At 54.9% G+C, this 17448-nt stretch overlaps 1 protein-coding gene across 2 annotated transcripts in view; it reads right to left on the bottom strand.

Annotated features, from left to right (window-relative positions):
• The window catches only part of DSCAML1 (DS cell adhesion molecule like 1), a 99917-nt gene extending 90372 nt beyond the window's left edge, over positions 1–9545 (bottom strand). For both annotated transcript variants that reach the window (XM_071576252.1, XM_071576253.1), the window contains exons 1-2: positions 9411–9545; positions 761–1078 (exon numbers count right to left, since the gene is read on the bottom strand). In XM_071576252.1, coding sequence (XP_071432353.1) covers positions 761–1078; positions 9411–9453 — 361 coding nt within the window. In that variant the 5' untranslated portion in view covers positions 9454–9545. The remainder of the gene's footprint in view (positions 1–760; positions 1079–9410) is intronic.
• Positions 9546–17448: the final 7903 nt, after the last annotated feature.

The raw sequence follows: 17448 nt of genomic DNA, 5'->3' as shown, positions 1-17448 counted from the left end.
GATCTCATGGCAGCACATGGGATCCCAGCAGACCAACCTCATGGTGTCCAGTACGAGGAGGGTTTACTACACCCCATCTGCTCCATCCCTCCTCCATCCAAGCTGTGGTTTATAGGTAACCTGATGGTGCTGGTAAATAATTCACTCTGCAGAAGGGGGTTAATACCAATTTACTCTTCAGTACAAGGTATTAAAATAAAAAACCCCTGTAGTCACTTCTGTCACGTTCTCTCTGCTAGCCCCACTTTTAATAGGTTACATAATGAAGCCATTCTTGGGCTATTAGCCCTCCTCAGCCTGGTCAATAATTTACTATAATGGCTTTTGGAATCAGCTCTTTGCCATATTCCTCCCTTTTTTTTTTTTCTTAATAAGCCTTGGCAAGCTGGGGCTGGATGCTGCAGTGGGAACAGGGCTGTGGAACACTGAGGAGGTCTTCCTGCATGGACAGATGTGATCCAGCACCTCCCACAGCTGTGGAAAGCCTCTGTATGTGGTTGGGTGAGACAATGAGTTCACAGGGAAAGGAGCTCTCCTGCCACCAGGCTGCAGCCACACCGCATTCTCCAGACACTCACTGGAGACCCCCAAGGTGCACATCCCACCCAGCACCATCTGCGCAGCATCAATCGATCCCACCTCAATAGCCCAAGAGAGCAGTCCTGGTTCTGCACTTGATGGGGTAACTGGCAGGCCATGGAGAAGACCAGAGAAAAGCTGGCACCTCACCCAAACCCCAGCGCTCACAGACAGCCCCTACCTGCTTTAACACGGATATTTGGGCTCCTGATTTTGCCAGCCGAGTTCTCCGCGGTGCAGAAGTAGTCGTTGTCGTGGATAAAGCTATTGAAGGCTGATGGCGAGAAGGGGTAGAGCTGCAAAGTCCCATTGGCATGGACATGCCGGATGTGGGGCACATCGTAGATGTCGTCACCTGTGGCCAGGTACCACCGAAGGACGGCGCTGGGTGACCCCGCGGCCGGGCAGGGGATCACCACCCCCACTGTGCTGGAGAAGGTGACCTGCTGGAGGGAGTCGTTCACAAAGTAGAGGCTGGTTCCAACATCTTCAGCGTGTGCTACGGAGAAAGCAGAGGCCACAACAGGATGGGTCACTGCAGGGATCATCAATCCCGCCGGCGCAGAGACCCCCTGGCACAGCCCTGAGCCCCTGTGTGCGGTGGAGCATCGGTGCATGGCTGGAAGCATAAAGGCCACCTTCACAGGCCAGCGCTCCTGCTGCCAGCACGGATCAGGGATCACAGGCCCCTCAGCAGGACAACCAGGGGCTGTGCAAGTGGGGACAGCCCCCCAGGGCAGCCTCCCGGGCTTCCCCAGGCACCTGGCTGGCTCCAAGTGCGTGGTCCGACTGTCTCAGCACCCACAGCCCCAAGGACACCCAAGTCCTACAACAGCTCACCAAGCAAAACAACCAACACCATTTCTCCTGCAAACCCCAACATCCCCCAGCCCTGAGCAGCCCCATCTGGCACCCCTGTGCCTCATCAGACCCCCAGCTGCAGGTGCCCATCAGCAAATGCCCACACATTCAGTGCACACCATCCCAATGCAGGGCAGAGATCTCTCCTGCTGCCCTACTGCTGCTTGCAAACTAGAAGAGGGGCAGGAAAACTGGGATAAGAGCTGTTCCCCTTTGTCAGAGCCAGAGGGAGGGCACTCCAGTTCCACGCTGCCCTCAGCCTGAGCTTCTCCCAGGCATCCCTGCACCATCCAAACAAGGACAGAGGTGGGTGCAATGGCATAGTCCAGGCAGAGCCTGCAGCCACCCAGCTGGAAGCAGCATTCCAGGGCACCACAAGCACCAGAGAACAGCACTTCCCTTCTTGGAAAGTAGGGAAGGGACCTCTGCACCCAACTCATCCAGTCCCTCCTTCCCACTCTCCAGGACCTCCAGAGCTCCCCCTTCTCAACCAAAGCCAGCAAAATTGGCTATAAATAAGGATGAGGAGGCCCCCAGTCACTTAGATCCGCTTTCTTTTTTTAGCTGCACTCTTTCCAAGTGGGCGGAAGGACAGGGATATAGGAACGGCCCTCGGCGGGTGTATTAATAGCTCCGGCTGAGCACTCGCTCGTGGTGCCGCAGAGCCAATAAGCAGATCACTACCGTGCCGCCGGTTCAAAACGAGTCACGGGGGACCCTCCCTGACCTCAATTTCTTAACTTGGGGAGGAGGGGACGAAAACAGGGGAGAGAAGAAAAGCCTCATCCACATGGAGAGCCAGAGGTGAGCACGTTGTGGCTGTTCATCTGAGGAACGGCTGGTTGAGTGGCCACAGCCACTCCACCTCCACACCAAGTTCCTCCAGTGCCTGGTCAGGTGTGTTTCCTGCCACCAGCCTGCTCCTTACCATCCTCATCCAGGTCAGGATGGGGCGCCTCAAAACATCTCACTGCTTCCCAGAGCAGACTCCTCTCCATCCTTCTCCCAAACGGATGTACAACCTCATGGCTCCTTCAGCAAAGGCAGAGCAGCTGGTTCTTGCTCCCTGTGTGCACTGCACAGAATCACCCCCTAAAATGTCAAAGTTTCCCACTGTGCCTCCTCAGAGCCCTCCTGTCCCACATCAGGGCACTGCCCAGCAGACCCATCACAGAAGGGATGAGCTGATAGCAAGGTCCAGCCACCACACGAGACAACAGATTTACAGGTCACGAAATCACCTCCATGTCTCCACACACACCAGTTCCCTGTGTCCACACACAGGTAGAAGGAGACAAAGCCATTTATTTTTCCCTCCCTTGCTAACAAGCACCAGAGACCGAAGGAGAGAGGAGCAAAACTCCAGCAGAGCCTTTGCAGAGCCACAGGGCCACCACTCGGCCCTGCAGATGTCATTTTGTGACATCTCCAGGCTGGTTTGTCGTCATGAATCAGCATTTCCCTTCATCAGAGCAGCACGGTGCTTCCCCCAAATACATGACAGAGAAAAAACCGCAGGTTTGCAGGCTGAGGAAGGGAAACAAAGCCCGCACGAGCAGCAGAGAGCTATTTGTGGCAGAGCCTGTCGCCCGAGCTGAGCAGAAGATGGCTGGAGCCAGGGCAGAGCAAAAGCCACCCTTTCCCCTGGTTTTGGACCAGGGACATCCCACTGTGCCCCCATGTTCCATCCAGCATCTCCCCCCAGATCTCAGACCACAGCTTGAGAAGGCTCCTCAAGCACCCAGAGCCTGTCAGGGAAACATCTTCATCCCTGGCAGCACCAGGAGGGTTTAGAGATGGACGAGTGAGGGGCTGGGGCAAGGAGTGGAAAAATACCTCATAAACAGTGAAATTCAGATTACCCATAAAGCTTTTTCAGGTCAAAGGGGGAAAGGGATTTTTAATAGAAAATGGAGGTTATGGGATTGGCAATAGTTATGTGACAGACGCATAGAGTTAAATCCATATAATCTCCTTTACCATTTAGCATTGAGCACCATCCTAATTCCATGTTTCATAAAACTGTCTCCAAATCACTGAGAGAGATTAAAAATTTAGAAATAGCACAGCAATATTTTTAAACCAGAAATCACTGCTCACATCTGGTCAGATGTGCTGACCCTAACCTACATATCGAGGGCATTAATTCCCATGAACCTGAAAAGAGGAGGCTGGAGGAGCTGAAATGGAACAGTTTCTGCTGGGAATGCAGTGAGAGGTGCCAGCACTGGAGCCCAGCCTGGCTCTAGCTGGGAGCTGCACCAAGCCCAGTGCACAGCTGGACACTCAAGCTAGCTCTGAAAGGCAGGTGTTTTAAGTTATCAGAGCTCAATCTTCCTAAATTGTGGTAAATTACAACCTAGAGGTATTGAAATATTAATATCTCTATCCGAGCTGGGAGAAGCAAGTAATTTTGCTATCATCCCTTTGGAATATTTACTAGTCTTGATGTCTGGATTTCCCAAACTCCAGCACCTCCAGCAACACAGCAAAGCACCAGGATGTGCTGAAAGCACAAGCTTGCTCTATAGAGAGGGCACTGACTATCCCCAGGATCTGTCACCACACCACCCATCTCTGGAAGAAAATGAGATACAAGTCCTGCACGAGGAGCATAGCAATGCCATCAGCTCCCAGCAGCACAACCCCTCCTCCCCTCCAAGCCTCACAGGGAAGAGCCCATCCTTTTCTAAGAAGTGGATTTAGGACCTGTCTCAGACAATGACCAGCTTCGTGCCAGCCAGAGCTGTTTCTCCTGAGATAAGAAGCTTTTTCTGCCCGCGACGCACGTACATCACCTCTGCTAACAAGCTGTTTGCTCAGGACCCCACAGCAAGTCCCATGCCCACCCCAACCCAGGAAGTTCCTCAAAGCTGAGCAAGGTCCTTTGCACATCCACAGCTGGGTGGAAACACAACAGAGCTGGGAAAAGGCTGAACAAGTTGTGTTTCAAGGTGGTTCATGTGATCTCTGGCCAGGCACTGGACTGGAGTTCACATTACCCCACTGGCAGCACCTTTCCCAAGACCTCCTTACTGGTCCTGGTGGTCTGACTACCTGGGTGCCCACCCCAGCCCTCCTCCAGGGCTGCTGCGATACTGCCAAGGCTGCCCCACAGCAAGAAACCCACCCATGGGTCAGCAAAAGGACTGGAGGGACCACCAGGGCTTCCCCAGCCCCCAGCTGTGCCGGGCTGCAGGGATGCTGCGGAGAGCAGCAGGCTAATGGCCACCTCGCAGCTCATTTATTATCCTCATTAAGGGTGTTTGACACCTGCCCTGTTCAAGGAGAAAGTGAACTGAAGCTTGGCAGGCATAGGGGTGGGAATTACAGGTAGGTGGCAAGTCCTAATCATTCCTCTGTACTGAAGAGAGGACAGGAATTCCATCACACACTCTGCCTGCACGTTCCCAGTGCTGGAGCAGCCTCTGGCCTTCCTGGAAGGACCTTCCTCCAAGCCCTCACCTGTAGAACACTTTTAGCAGACTTTGTGCCAATGAAGGGAGTGACCTTGGAAATGAGGGAGCAGAAGTGGCAACTCCAAGCATCACAGCAGGGAGGAAGAGGGAAGCAACCGAGTTAAGAGGAGTAACACGAGGCTGGCCCCTTCCAAGAGGGAGCACAGAGGTGCCTCTGCAGGCAGGAGTTGCAGCACATCCACCTGGGATGTCACCTCACCACCGTGGCTTTCCAGTCCGAAGGGTTAAAGCCCTGACTCCAGAGTGGCCTCCCCCATGTTGTACCCCTCAAGGACCAGTCTCGTTGGGGTGGGAATTGTGTCAGGAAATGCCAAGCAGGGCTCGGGGCATTCAGCTGGTGCCCAACACAGCAGCAGTGATGACAGGTACCTACCACAGCACCTTCCCTGCCCCAGCGCTCTATTTTGGTTGCCACAGAAATCCCACCCTGGTGGCACAATCCCCTCCAGCTCAAGCACCATGGTCCTTCCCAACCTGACAAACCAAACAGGGGGCAAAGGAAAACCTTCCTCTGGTCCTCTGCGGGTAAGGGCACTGCTCAAACATGCTCCAAGCGCCTGCTCCTTAATGCATCTGCATGGAAATTAAGGCCTGAACCACCTCCAGCTATTACGACAGCACCCAGGCTGAGGCTGTAACCCTTGCTTGGGAAAGAAAGGCTCTCCCAGCTGGTTTTCTAGTCCCTAAACATCCCATGGCAGCTTGCTGGAGGTACCAGTGTCACCATGCCAGCACACAGGGGCTGACCCAGAGCTGGACATCCCCCAGCTTTGCACAATCTCCTGAGCCCACCAGCCTGGATGGACCCTCTGCTCTGTGGGGTGAGGAACAAGCCCAGAGACCACAGGCAATCCCTCCCCTTCCACAGCCCAGATCCACATCTTGGCCATGCTACACACAAAGCCTGAGGAGCTGCAGCTGAGTCCCAAGGGGACATCTGGTGACATTACCAAGCCAGGGTGACAGCAGTGTCTCCTCAGGGAGGCCAAACGAGCGGGCACAAGGGTTGAGCAAAGGTCATGCACGGCTGATGTTGGGTTTCCTCCACAACTGCCAGTCCATGCTCCCACCACACCACAACCCACACACTGGCTTTACAAGGTGCAGATCAGCATTTCCACCATGCAGTCGACAGGTAGGACAAACAAGGGGAAGGCATCAACAGAGTGGGCTCTGCAACCTCCTCACCTCTGCCCTGTCCCCTCCAAGTCGTGCTTGTTCCCCTCTCATGGTGAGGAGCCCCCGCAGCCCTTCCCAAGCACAGCAGCTGGGGAAGGCAGCACGAGTCTGGAAATGGAATTCCTAAATGTTTGGTACAGCTCTGCTGGCAGATGATGGCGGCAACATGCAGATTGTGTGTGGTGGGGGATGTTACTTCAGGATGTATGAGCTGGGAAAGGGTAACTCACAAAAATCATGATTATGTAAAAGCGCAGAGCTGGCTACAATCGAGATTTCAAAGACAAGAAACACTCTGCACCCAGAGCTGCCACTGCACATCCTCCCAGAACAGCAGCATCGCAACGACTGCAACGACCGAGCGCCTTCCTCCTTCGTGCCCGCCATGGAAGTCGCACCTATTAATGTGCTGCTTATTTGGGTGTGAGATGGCTCCATGTCATCCGAGGCGCAGCTCAGGCTCGTGTGCTGCCATGTCAGAATTCCTGCCACAAAGAGGCTTCCCGCTTGATTCTTGCCCTTGGCTCGCCAGCTGCTCCAAAGGAGGACAGAGCAGTGCCCATCCATCCCTCCAGCTCAGGATCACGTGGGCAGAGACCCCAGCACCCCAAAACCAAGGTGACCAGTGCCATGGCTGCCCCGAGCCATGCCTACAGCTCCCAGGCAGACCCCGGCTCTGGGAAGGGCTGGTCCACAGCACACCCCTGGCACTCGCCCCTCGCACGAGGCACAGCCTGTTCCTCCAGAGAACAAACACCCAGGGATATCAGGGTTGCCGATATCCATTTCCCATCCAAAGGCAGGAGAAGCCCAAAGCCCAGACCAGGCACAGGTAAGGGCTCTGGGTGAGCCGCCACCATGGCTCCTGGTGCTGGGGAAATTTTGGCAGGATAAACAAGCGCTGGGCAGGGCGAGGAGTTGAGCACTGCAGGGTTCTCCTCCGTGCATTTAATGAGGTTTCCATGTTTCATTTCAGAGACAAACGAGCACTGTGCCACACTGGGGGGCCGAGATGGGAGAGATTAGAAAGCGCGAGCTGCACCGTTCACTGCACCCAACACGGGAACATCATGTAAATATAATGCCAATATAAATCAGGCGGCAGAGCCATCCAGCAAGATCACGCAGGGAGACGTTTCCCCAGCTCCAAGCCTCTCATTTTGACCAGTATGTTCTTCATCATGCCACTCGCTTCCCCTCTGCCTGGCTGCTCTCCCTCACACTGCCAGACCATCTTGCTGCTCAACTCCCTGCTTGCCAACCACCTATTTCTGTTTATTTTATAAACAGGGGGAGAGAAATAAGCAGCTACAGCCCATAGAGGGATTTCTAAACTTCAGGGGTTCCTTGGATCAAATGTTTATCTGCTTTCGGTTTCTACTTGAGCTCTTGTTCTACAGCAGGAGCACGTTAAAAGGATGTGCTTCGATGCCCAGAAATATTAAGTATCTGAAAGGTTTATCATGCATTAAGCAATTCATTTTTTTATCCTATTATTCTAATGAAACTTCCATTGTATTGCTGTCCTCTCTTTGGAACCACTTCATGTTAACACTTTGCATCACCAGGACTGTTCAATAGTGAAGATATCTTTTTTTTTTTAAGAAATAAAATGTAAAACGAGGCCATCAGGAGTTGTGCTAATGGAGGCTTTTAATTTGCTCTTCTCCGAAGAGATAGCTCTGTGGGAAGAGATCCCTTTTCCAAGAAGCTGGGGCTGAAAAGATGCAAAAAGGCAATAAACCAGTGCAGTTCTTTATTATTTTGACTACTGGGGGTCGAAAGAAAGCGTAACATCCTCGACGGTTATTTATTTTCAGGTTTGTTTTTCCCTTTTAGCTCTGTAAAAAATGCAAATGTAAGCAAAGCAGACGCTGGCACGTTCAGCTCAGCAGATCCAAAGCACAATAGCGATTTTGGGTAAAGCTCCCAAAAGCAGCTTTACCCCAGTTCAAATAAAGCAGCTATTCCATAATTAATAATTGATGGAATAATTGATCAACACCACACAACTGGACAGAGTGCCCTATTAAACCTCTAAATATTTTTCATTGGATTGACATTCAGCTAAAAGGGTAATGTAATGGGCAGCAAGAAAGGTCTCATGCAAGGAAGCAGCTCCATCCCCTTTCTTTCACTTCCCTCATTTCCTAAAATTTCCCCCTCGCTGTTCTCAAATGTCAGAGAAGATAATTAGGGCAAATGTCATTTTACATCCTCTGAGCAGACAATTTTCCAGGAGGTGGGCGCTTCCAGCACTGCATCCGCAGGTCGGGTCATGGGCAAAGAGGTAATTTATTACAGAAACATAATTAAAAATTCCCGCAGATCCGGAAACGGGCAATTCCTTTATGTAACATGGATCGATTGTTGTAACAAACGCAGTGGGATTTAACTGCCCATGCTACGCACAGCTCCTGCCTCTCTTTAATTGCATCTATAGAAGAAACTCGGTTAGAGTATCACCTCGCTGGATGTGGGCAGCATTCACTTAATGCCCAACTTTAAATTAATCTGTAATCTTTCAGTGTGTGTCTCCTTGACACGCTTGTTTCATGATCCTCTCCCCCTTCTCCCCATATATATATGATTTATCTATAATCTGATTGATGTCAAGCCTCTGGGTTACACTTCACACAGCATTCCTAGAGGAAAGGATGCGAATTCTAAGGCACCGCTTGGATTTCGCCTGCTGACGGGATCAGACTTCAGTAGTGCCGGGAGTGGGGACGCGGAGCGCTCGGTCCCGGCGCGGCCCCGCCGGAGGATGCTGCGCCCGTCGGTGCCCTGTCCCGGCCCCAGGAACCCCCTCTGCCCCTGGGGCTCCTCCGAGGAGCCGCTCCGGGATGCGCCGGCACCGACCGGCCCCGCTCCGCGCACCGAGCCCGCGTTCCGCTGCGCTGTCCGGGGCGAGCGCTCCGGGAGAGCGCACGGAGAAACCCGGGCACTACCGGGAGGTAGCACCGAGAGCACGCCAAGAGCTCCAGAAGGCGCACCGAGAGCCCCAGCGACCCCGGAGAGAGCGCATCGAGAGCCCAACAGGGCTCACCCAGATCCCCCGGGACCTCGGGGAAGACAGTCCGAGAGCCCAGAAAGAGGCATCAAGAGCACGGGGAGGGCGCAGCGAGAGCCTGGCAGGGCGCACCGAATGCTCCGGGACCGTCGGGAGGGCGCACCGAGGGCCCTGGGACCCGAGAAGCGGAGGACCCAGAATCCCGGTGACCCCAGGGAGGGCGCAGCCCGTGTCGCCCGCCCACGCGGTCCCGCTCCTGGGGGGACCCCCGTCGCCCCTCAGCCCCGGCCCCCACGTACCTTTCGGCAAAGAGTACAGCAGGAGAAAAGTTACCAGCCACATGCCATACAGAGCAGCTCTGGCCCCGGGCTGCGGCGCAATTGCGGAGGTGCGGTGCCCCGGCGTGCCGCGCTCCTGCCGCCGCTGCCAGCCCGGCTGAGGTGCCCAGCGCCGCTCCCGCTCCGCCCCGCTCCGCTCCCGCCCGTGGGCCGGGCTCCCGCCCGCGCCCGCCTCCCCCCCCGCTCCGCGCAGGGCTGGGGGCGAGCCCCCTCCTCTTCCTCCTCCTCCTCCTCGGCGTGCGCAGGGGCGCACAGAACCCCCTGTCCCCCACCAGCCGCCTCCAAGCTGCGCTCGCCCCGAGGGCGACCAGCCCCGGTCCCGCTCGGTGCAGCTTCGGGATGCTGGAGCGCGGCTCGTGCTCCTCTATCCCCGCAGCCCTTCCCCAGATAAGCCGCGTCCTGACCGCAGGGCTGGGGGCGCACAGCACGGCTGAGCCACCCGGGACACGCAGCTGGCAGTTCTCCTGCTCCCACCGCCTCCCGCACACCTTCCAGCTTCGGGGGGACAGAAACCACAGTACGGTGTGGGTTGGAAGGAACCTTACAGACCATCTCGTTCAATCCCCCTAAACCCTCTACTATCCCGGGTTGCTCCAAGCCCTGTCCAGCCTGGCCTTGGACACTTCCAGGGATGGGGAGTCAGGGTTTCAGCAGCCCGTGCTGCTCCAGTGACATGAGACACAAGCAAGACAGGGCCCAGCAGATTCATTACACATTCATCCCTCCAGCCAGCAAATAACAAACAAAACACCAGCTAATGCTTTACTTTGGGGTGTATTTATCCAAGGCTTAGCTCAAGCTGAGGCTTGTACTCCCCAAGACTTAGCCACACCAAAGCCAATTTGTCTGGACCGTTAAAGCATTCAGAATGTCTTTTCTTGAAGTGATTATAGCAGGTTTTCTTTGCTTTCCCAAACAGCCTTTCCAAGCCCAATTTGTCAGAAAATAAACAGAAAGAAAGATTAAAGCATTCAAATTTCAAACAAAACAACAAGAAGGAAAAACATTACGTTCAGATTTTTTAAAAAAGCGCTGTTTAGATTTAATTGAAAACCCAAGTATCGTCACGGAAATTGAGAAAACAACAGCCCCTTGGCCATTTTCAGCTCTCACAGAATCACTGCAAGCCTTCCCTCCTAGGAGTGCCCTGAAGAGCCAAGATGCTCACCAAGGAGGTACCTGCACACTGGGGGTGAGTGATTCCCATTTCAGAGGAGGAGATTTGGCCAAGGGACATGGAGAAGCTGCCAGGGCTCAGGGTCCTGCACACATACCCTGGATCCTCTGTCCCCTCCCTGCTCCAGGCCACCCACACCAGAGGCATTGTCATTTTAGGGATGAGCACAGTGAGACCAATGTCACCCAACCTCTGTCCAGGCCTCAGTGCCAACAGCAGAGCTGGGAGGAAACGCTGTGCCCATGCTGTGTGGGTCTGGCAGACCACAGCCTTTCCTCCTCCTCCTCTCCAAGGATGTGCTTCCTCTTCCTCAGTGCTACCAGGCTTGGTAGCGCTGTCACCACCCCCAGGCCACCTCAGCAGCTCTGTCACAGTGCATGGGTGTCCCTGGCACACAGCCCTCCCACGTGGGCACGTGCTGCTCCCCAGCCCCACGCTACCGGCTCACTCGTCCCGCTGGCCACGCCAGCATCATCCCGGGAGGCGATGAAGCAGCAGCTGATGCACACCCGGTTGCCCACGCATCCCTCCAGGAATCGAGGTGCCTTTCAATCGCCACCTACATCACCATACAGATGTTCGCTGATACTTCATGGGGAAATTGGTATGCAGGCCCATGCCCAGGCAACAAGCAAACCCCGGGCTCTGGGGAGCCCCAGCCACATGCCAGGCATCTGCCCCCTTCCCTCCCCAGCAGCTGCTGCAGGATGGCAGCACAGCCCAGCCTGCTAACAGCGAGCTGCCAGCCACAGAACCCGCTACAGCACTTTGCAAACCAGCGCGCAGTGCGTCGGACTCAGGTGTGATTTGTATCCTCCCACACTCGGGAGTGAATGAAATGGGGGTGCGTGGGCTGGCAGGGCACTCGCTGGCACAGCACCCACGGGGCCCCACAGATCTCTGTGTGAGGCATGTGAGCAGGGGGAGTAAATGCTGTTCACCGCTTCATTTTTAGCTCCCTTGGCTGCTCAGCATCTCCCGTGAGTTCCTTCATCATCCCTTGCTCAGAGAATCAGCCTCTGCCAAATGCGCTGACCTCCCTCTGCCAAGGGCTCCTTCCTCCAGGACAGGAGCTGCTGGCAAGGTGGGAAGCAGCAGCAGAGAGGACAAAACTTCAGGCTGGCAGGGTGAGTGCTTGTCCTGGGTCACCATGGTGAGTCCTTGAGCCGCCTGTGCCATTCATGTCGGCCCCATTTGCTCCTCCATGGATCGCTCAGCCCAGGCCCTTTGCCAGCTCGCTGAGCCCGGCACACGTGCCAGGCTGGCAGCAGCAGGCAGGCAGCCAGAGCTCCCACAGCTCCTGCCAGCCCACACCTGGGGCTCAGGTCCTACCCAGCAGCCACCGTTTGGGGACATCAGCCTTCAGCTCTGCATTTGGACATGCACAGGAAGCACTTGTGTGGAGCCTTTTGCACGAGCGTTCAGCCCGGAAAGCTGGTGTCCTGCTAACATCCATAACATAATCATGTGCTTCACACACTGAGATGAGGAAGGGCTGGAAATCTCCATGGTAATTACTGGGGCAGCACTGACCTGCGCTTTGGCAGCACAGGCAGCTCTCAGGAAGCCAGGCCAGCACTGACACAAGGGTAAAAGCCCATCTCATGCTCCCTGTAGCCACTGACCTGCTAATAGGTAGCCAGCAGCCTGCCAGAGCCAGCAGCCAGCCCAGCTGCACAGCTAAAAGGTGGAGCTCATAGTAAGGAATTATTTCCCTGGCCCAAATTGCACACAAGACATAGGAGAAATTATAGCACCACATGCCCACACACAGCTCTGAGCCCCAACAGGCTTCGGAAGGAGGTACCCTCTGCGCTTCACCACAGAGCACATGCAGCAGGGTCTTGCCTGTAGAAGATGTGCTGCTGCCTCTCCTGACAGCACGGGGCAGCCCACAGCCCCTCTCAAAGAGCCATCCCCCTCCAGCCTCCCCCTCCCTGGCATTTGTTCTGCCTCTGGGCAGCATTTATACTCAGTTCTATGCTCCCCCAGACCTCTGGGGTTTACAGCAGTGCCCTGTGCCCACAGACCCCATTAGCCAGTCAGGTTCTTTACTCTAAGGATAGTTCATCCACTAATGTCCAAAAACTCACTCTCCATACAGTCACAAAGAGGGGCACTGGGAAAAACAGCCAAGAGAAAGGTCCCTCACCCCATCACCTCTCCGGCCAGGACACAACTCACCTCCCGCCAGTCCCCAGCCCCGTGCCCTGAGCCGCCCTCCCAGACAAATCCCCGCAGGAAGCAGTCATTAAAACAACAGGGCTACTTATCTGGCGCGAGCCGATTTCCACAAAGCACTTCCCACACTTCACCAACTTACCCTCGCAGCACCTCTCCGGGGAGCAGAGCCAGCCTGCCGTGACCCCTCGCCGGGCACCCTGTCCCACAGGGACAAAGGCTCTGCCAGCCCAGTCCCACCAGTAATATGGTGGAGGAGGCTGTGTGGGCTGAGGGCGGAAGGTCCCCCAGCTTGTCTGTGCCTCAATTTCCCCAGTGGCAGAGGGGATCGAGCAGCTGCTGCGTGGAGCAGTGAGTGAATAAATGTCCCAAAGGTGGCGAGAGGTTTGTGCCCTGGTAAAGGACTGGCAAAGCCCTGGACAGGCAGATGCCAGGTCAGTTTACCCCAAAATGAGATCCCCCTTGAGCCCCTTGTGTCTGGCACTACACGAACGGCTGTGTTTTCATAAATGAAACACAGCTTGTGATAGAGGGTAGATCGTGCCAAGAAAAGGGAAACAGTTTTAAACTGCAAGAGGGGAGATTCAGATTAGATGTTGGGAGGGAATTTTTCCCTGTGTGGGTGGTGAGGCAGCTGTGGCTGCCCTATCCCTGGAAGTATTCAAGACCAGGCTGGACGGAGCTCTGAGCAACTTGGTCTAGTGGAAGGTGTCCCTGCCGTGGCAGGGGCGTGGAACGAGATGGTCTGTAAGGTCCCTTCCAACCCGAACCATCCTGTGGTTCTGGTGCTTGCAAAGAGCTGTGGGTGCCCCGTTCCCGGAGCCGGGATCCCTGCCGGACAGCCAGGATGCTCCGCTGCCCAGGGAAAAGCCGCTTTCCCGGCAAGAAGCTGGGATTTGGTTCCCTCTAGTGTCGCTGCGCTCCTTTGCGGAGCGGGCATCGGGGCTTCGCCGAGGGGAGCCCCGCGCAGGGAGGCGAGCGATGTCCCTGTCCTCGCCGTCTCCAGTGGCTTTGCACAGTTTTAGTGAACTCCTGGGGCTAAACAGGCAGCCCAGGACAGTGGTAGAGACATCAGCGCTGAAGAGATTTAAAGCAGGGATTTAAAAGACAGATGTGTACAGATGTGACGCCTGGGGACATGGTTTAGTGGTGGCCTTGGCAGCATCAGTTAATGGACCTCGATGATTTTAGAGGTCTTTTCCAACGTAATTCTGAGGCACTATCCTGAGAATCACCAACAAGGCTCATGGGGACTCTCCTTTCCTTCCAGCTACATCCCACTGTGAATCCCACTGGCAGAAGCCAGTCCAGCCATCCCTGGGCTGCATCTCCACAGCATCACTGCCATGAGGCTGCTCCATGGGCTTGGCTCTGAGGCCCCTGGCCAGCTCTGTGTGAGCTGGGTTATTATTCCCTAATAACCACTGCTTTGGGGCAGTGGGAAATGAAGGCTGAAATGTCATTTATTGGGCTGGAGGATAATTTCAGCCTGTGGAGCACTGCTGTTTTGGCAGAGGAGTTGCTGTTGATGGATGCGCTGCCTTTTCGGGAGCAGAACAAAGGCAGGACGAGGCGCGTGCCTGGCTCCCTGCCAGCTCGGCCCATCTCTCTCCTCTCAAGTGTTCCTCTTTGGCTCCCTCAGTCACCATTTGCTGCTCTCCTCTTTAAACTGATGAGGAGACATTTTGCATCCACGTTCCCTCACGGGTCAAATGTGCCCCTGGCATCATGGAGCAGTGCTGGCAGGCTCCTCCCTGGCTGCTGCTCCTCTGGTTCCTGCCCTGGTGCCTCATCTCCTTGCATTCAATTGTGGATGAAGAACAACAGTCCAAGCCACAGCTGGTCAGAGCCCCTCTCCCTCATACCTGTCCATCACAGACCAGCAAAGCAAACAGGGAATAGCCAGAGCCAAGGGGAAGCTATTTGGATCTGGAAGTCTTCCCAGAGGAAAAGGGCATTCTGGTTGTCCACTGTATTATTTACCCAATCCCCTTTGTGCCACAGAAAAGATTTACTTTGAGAAGATTAATGGCTCAAGGGACTGTGAGAAAAATCCTCTGAGATTGCCTGGTTCAGAGGAGAAGGCAAACACCTCCTCGCTGAGGCTGCAGCTCCTCAGGAACCCATGGACTCAGGGAAAGGGCTGAGGGGCTGGGGCTTGTGCCTTGGGACACCCTCCAATGGGCACAAGGACTCACCTTGCCCAAAGCCCTGGGGAGAGCAGGACCCTCTCACTGTGGCAGTGGCAGGAGGAAGGAGACATGGTTGCCTTTTCCTGTGGTCTGCTCAGGTTCCCTCTCCCATAGCTCCTGGATTCAACATCCAAAGCAAAGGACTGTGGAGGCATGGAGAGCAGAGGCAGCTGGCAGCCCCTCTGCCCTGGCACAGGGAGGCCACATTTACTGTGCATCATGTGATTTGCTCTCGCCTTTCCTCTGTTCCTGGTTCTCAGATTCCCTGGGATTCCCGGAGGAGCACCAAGCTGGGCTGCTCACAGTTTAGCTCTTACAAGAGCCTGCCCTCCAAATATGGCACCCAGTGCAAGTGTTTGGGTGCTGGAGCACGTCCTGTGCTGCCACTGCCCCCCTGTGAGTGTCCCCAGCCCCTGGCTCAGCCCCCAGCCCGGCCAGGGGTGCGAGGGGCTGTGCAGGTGCAGGCACACGTGGGTGTCCACAAGCCGTGCAGAATAATGCTATTAATGCCATCTGGTGCCGAGACAGAGATCCCACACAGGCAGCCAGACACAGCTTTTCACTCCCCATAATCCCCTGCCCCCGAGCCATGGGGGCTCTGTCTGTGGGGCTCCATGGGGGGCTGAAGGGCACGGCTGTGCCCTGTGCACTGGCACACTTGGGGAAGGCAGCAGGCTCAGGGGTGCAAAACCCTGCTGAGGATGGGTCACTTCACACCCTTCCTGCCTGCTGGGGCTTTTGGCCCCTACTTTTGGGGGACACAAGCCCACTGCACTCAGCATTGACTGGGGGTCAAAGCAAGGAGCAAGCAGGGCAGCTCTGCTGTGATCAAACCCTTCTGTGCTGTTAAACAGGTACTTTCCATAGAATCAGAATCATTCACATCAGAAAACACCTTTAAGGTCATCAAGTTCAACCATTAACCATTTTCTCCTTCAGCTGAAGGACCCCAGTCCATGTTTAAGCTGTGTGAAGCTGCAATGACTCTTCATCAGTGAGTCAGTGTCAAGTCAAAATTATATTCCAAAATAATCTCCTTACTGTGTTAAATAAGCACCTCAGATTAGACAAATTGCACGGATTTCGTCTAATAACCTTCCCCCAGCTAATCCTATTTTTCTGTCAATGTCTGACCTATATCAAAGCCCAAATGGACCTTGGGAGGTGATTTCTCCATCCCAGCACCACCAGCATGGTTTGGCTTCCAGAAGGCAGCGCCTCACACACCTGAACCCCTGCAGTGGCTTCAGGTGAGAGTGGGAAACTTGGTGTTTCTCACCCAAAGTGTTCCCTGATCAAGCACCCCTGGAATGCTGAGGGCAGTGGTGGGGGACAGGCACCCCTGCCCTTCGGTCACTAGGGGTCTGTGTTGGTCCAGCTCACGGCACACAGAGTGACCCTCCCTCCTCACTCACCCCGCCCAATTGTGGGAGGGTTCTGCCTTTTTTTTTAAGAGTCTTTTTTTTTCCTCTGTATTCGAAGCTGAGAGAGGCCGTGAGCTCTCACAGAGCTCCGAGCTCCATCCCAGCCCTGTTCCTGACCGAAAAGGATGCCTCGATCAAGCTGTGTCATGCCGTGGTGGGCTGACCTTGGCTGAACTCCAGTTGCCCACTGAGCTACTCCCTCACTCCTCTCCTCAGCAGGACAGGAAGGGAGAAAAAAAGAGGGAAAATCCCCCAGACTCGTGAGTCAGGATAAAGGCAGTTAAGAAATCAAAAACAAAGGGAAAAAGAAAAAAAGAAAAAGAAAGAGAAAAAGAAAAAGGAAAAGAAAAAAGAAAAAAAGAAAAAGAAAAAAAGAAAAAGAAAGCCCAAAATATTGTATTCTCTACTTCCCATCCGCAGGCAATGTCCAGTCCCTTCCCGAAAAGCAGAGGTCACTCCGAAAGAGAAATGTCATAAATCACGAATATCCCCCCTTCCTCCTCCTTTCCCTTACCTTTTACACCTGAGCAGGTGTCACACGGCTTGGAATGTCCCTTTGGTCAGTTTAGGGCTGTCTTGGCGATGCACCCTCTCAGAATCCTGCCCATCCCATCCTGCTGATGGAGATGTTGGAGAGACAGCACTGATGCTGTGGGAGCAGCAGGAGCCAAAACTGGTGTGTTACCAACACCTCCCCAGCTCTCAGCACCACGAGGGCTGAAATGGGGAGAATTAATTCTGTCCTAGCCCGACACAAGCACCCAAAGAGCCCCATATGAGCCTGCTGCAGCCAGACCCTGCCTGTGCATCCCAGGGGAAAGGCACGTGCGGGAGAAGAAATATCCGGAGTAGAGCCAGGGTGGAGCCAGCCGGCTGTTCCATGCCGCGGGGTGCGGAGGGGCCGGCAGGAGCCTTTCCTGGCTGAATCCCTTCCTGGCTCTGGGGTGGAAGATGTCTGCAGGGCAGAAAGGTGTTTTGGCGCTGCGCCAGGAGAGTGGGCGATTCAAACGCCTTTGGGCACAGAG

Source organism: Pithys albifrons, chromosome 23 (genome assembly GCF_047495875.1).
Source record: "Pithys albifrons albifrons isolate INPA30051 chromosome 23, PitAlb_v1, whole genome shotgun sequence".
NCBI lineage: Eukaryota > Metazoa > Chordata > Aves > Passeriformes > Thamnophilidae > Pithys > Pithys albifrons.
The sequence above is the reverse complement of the archived record's forward strand: the minus strand, read 5'-3'. Positions and strand labels throughout refer to the sequence as shown.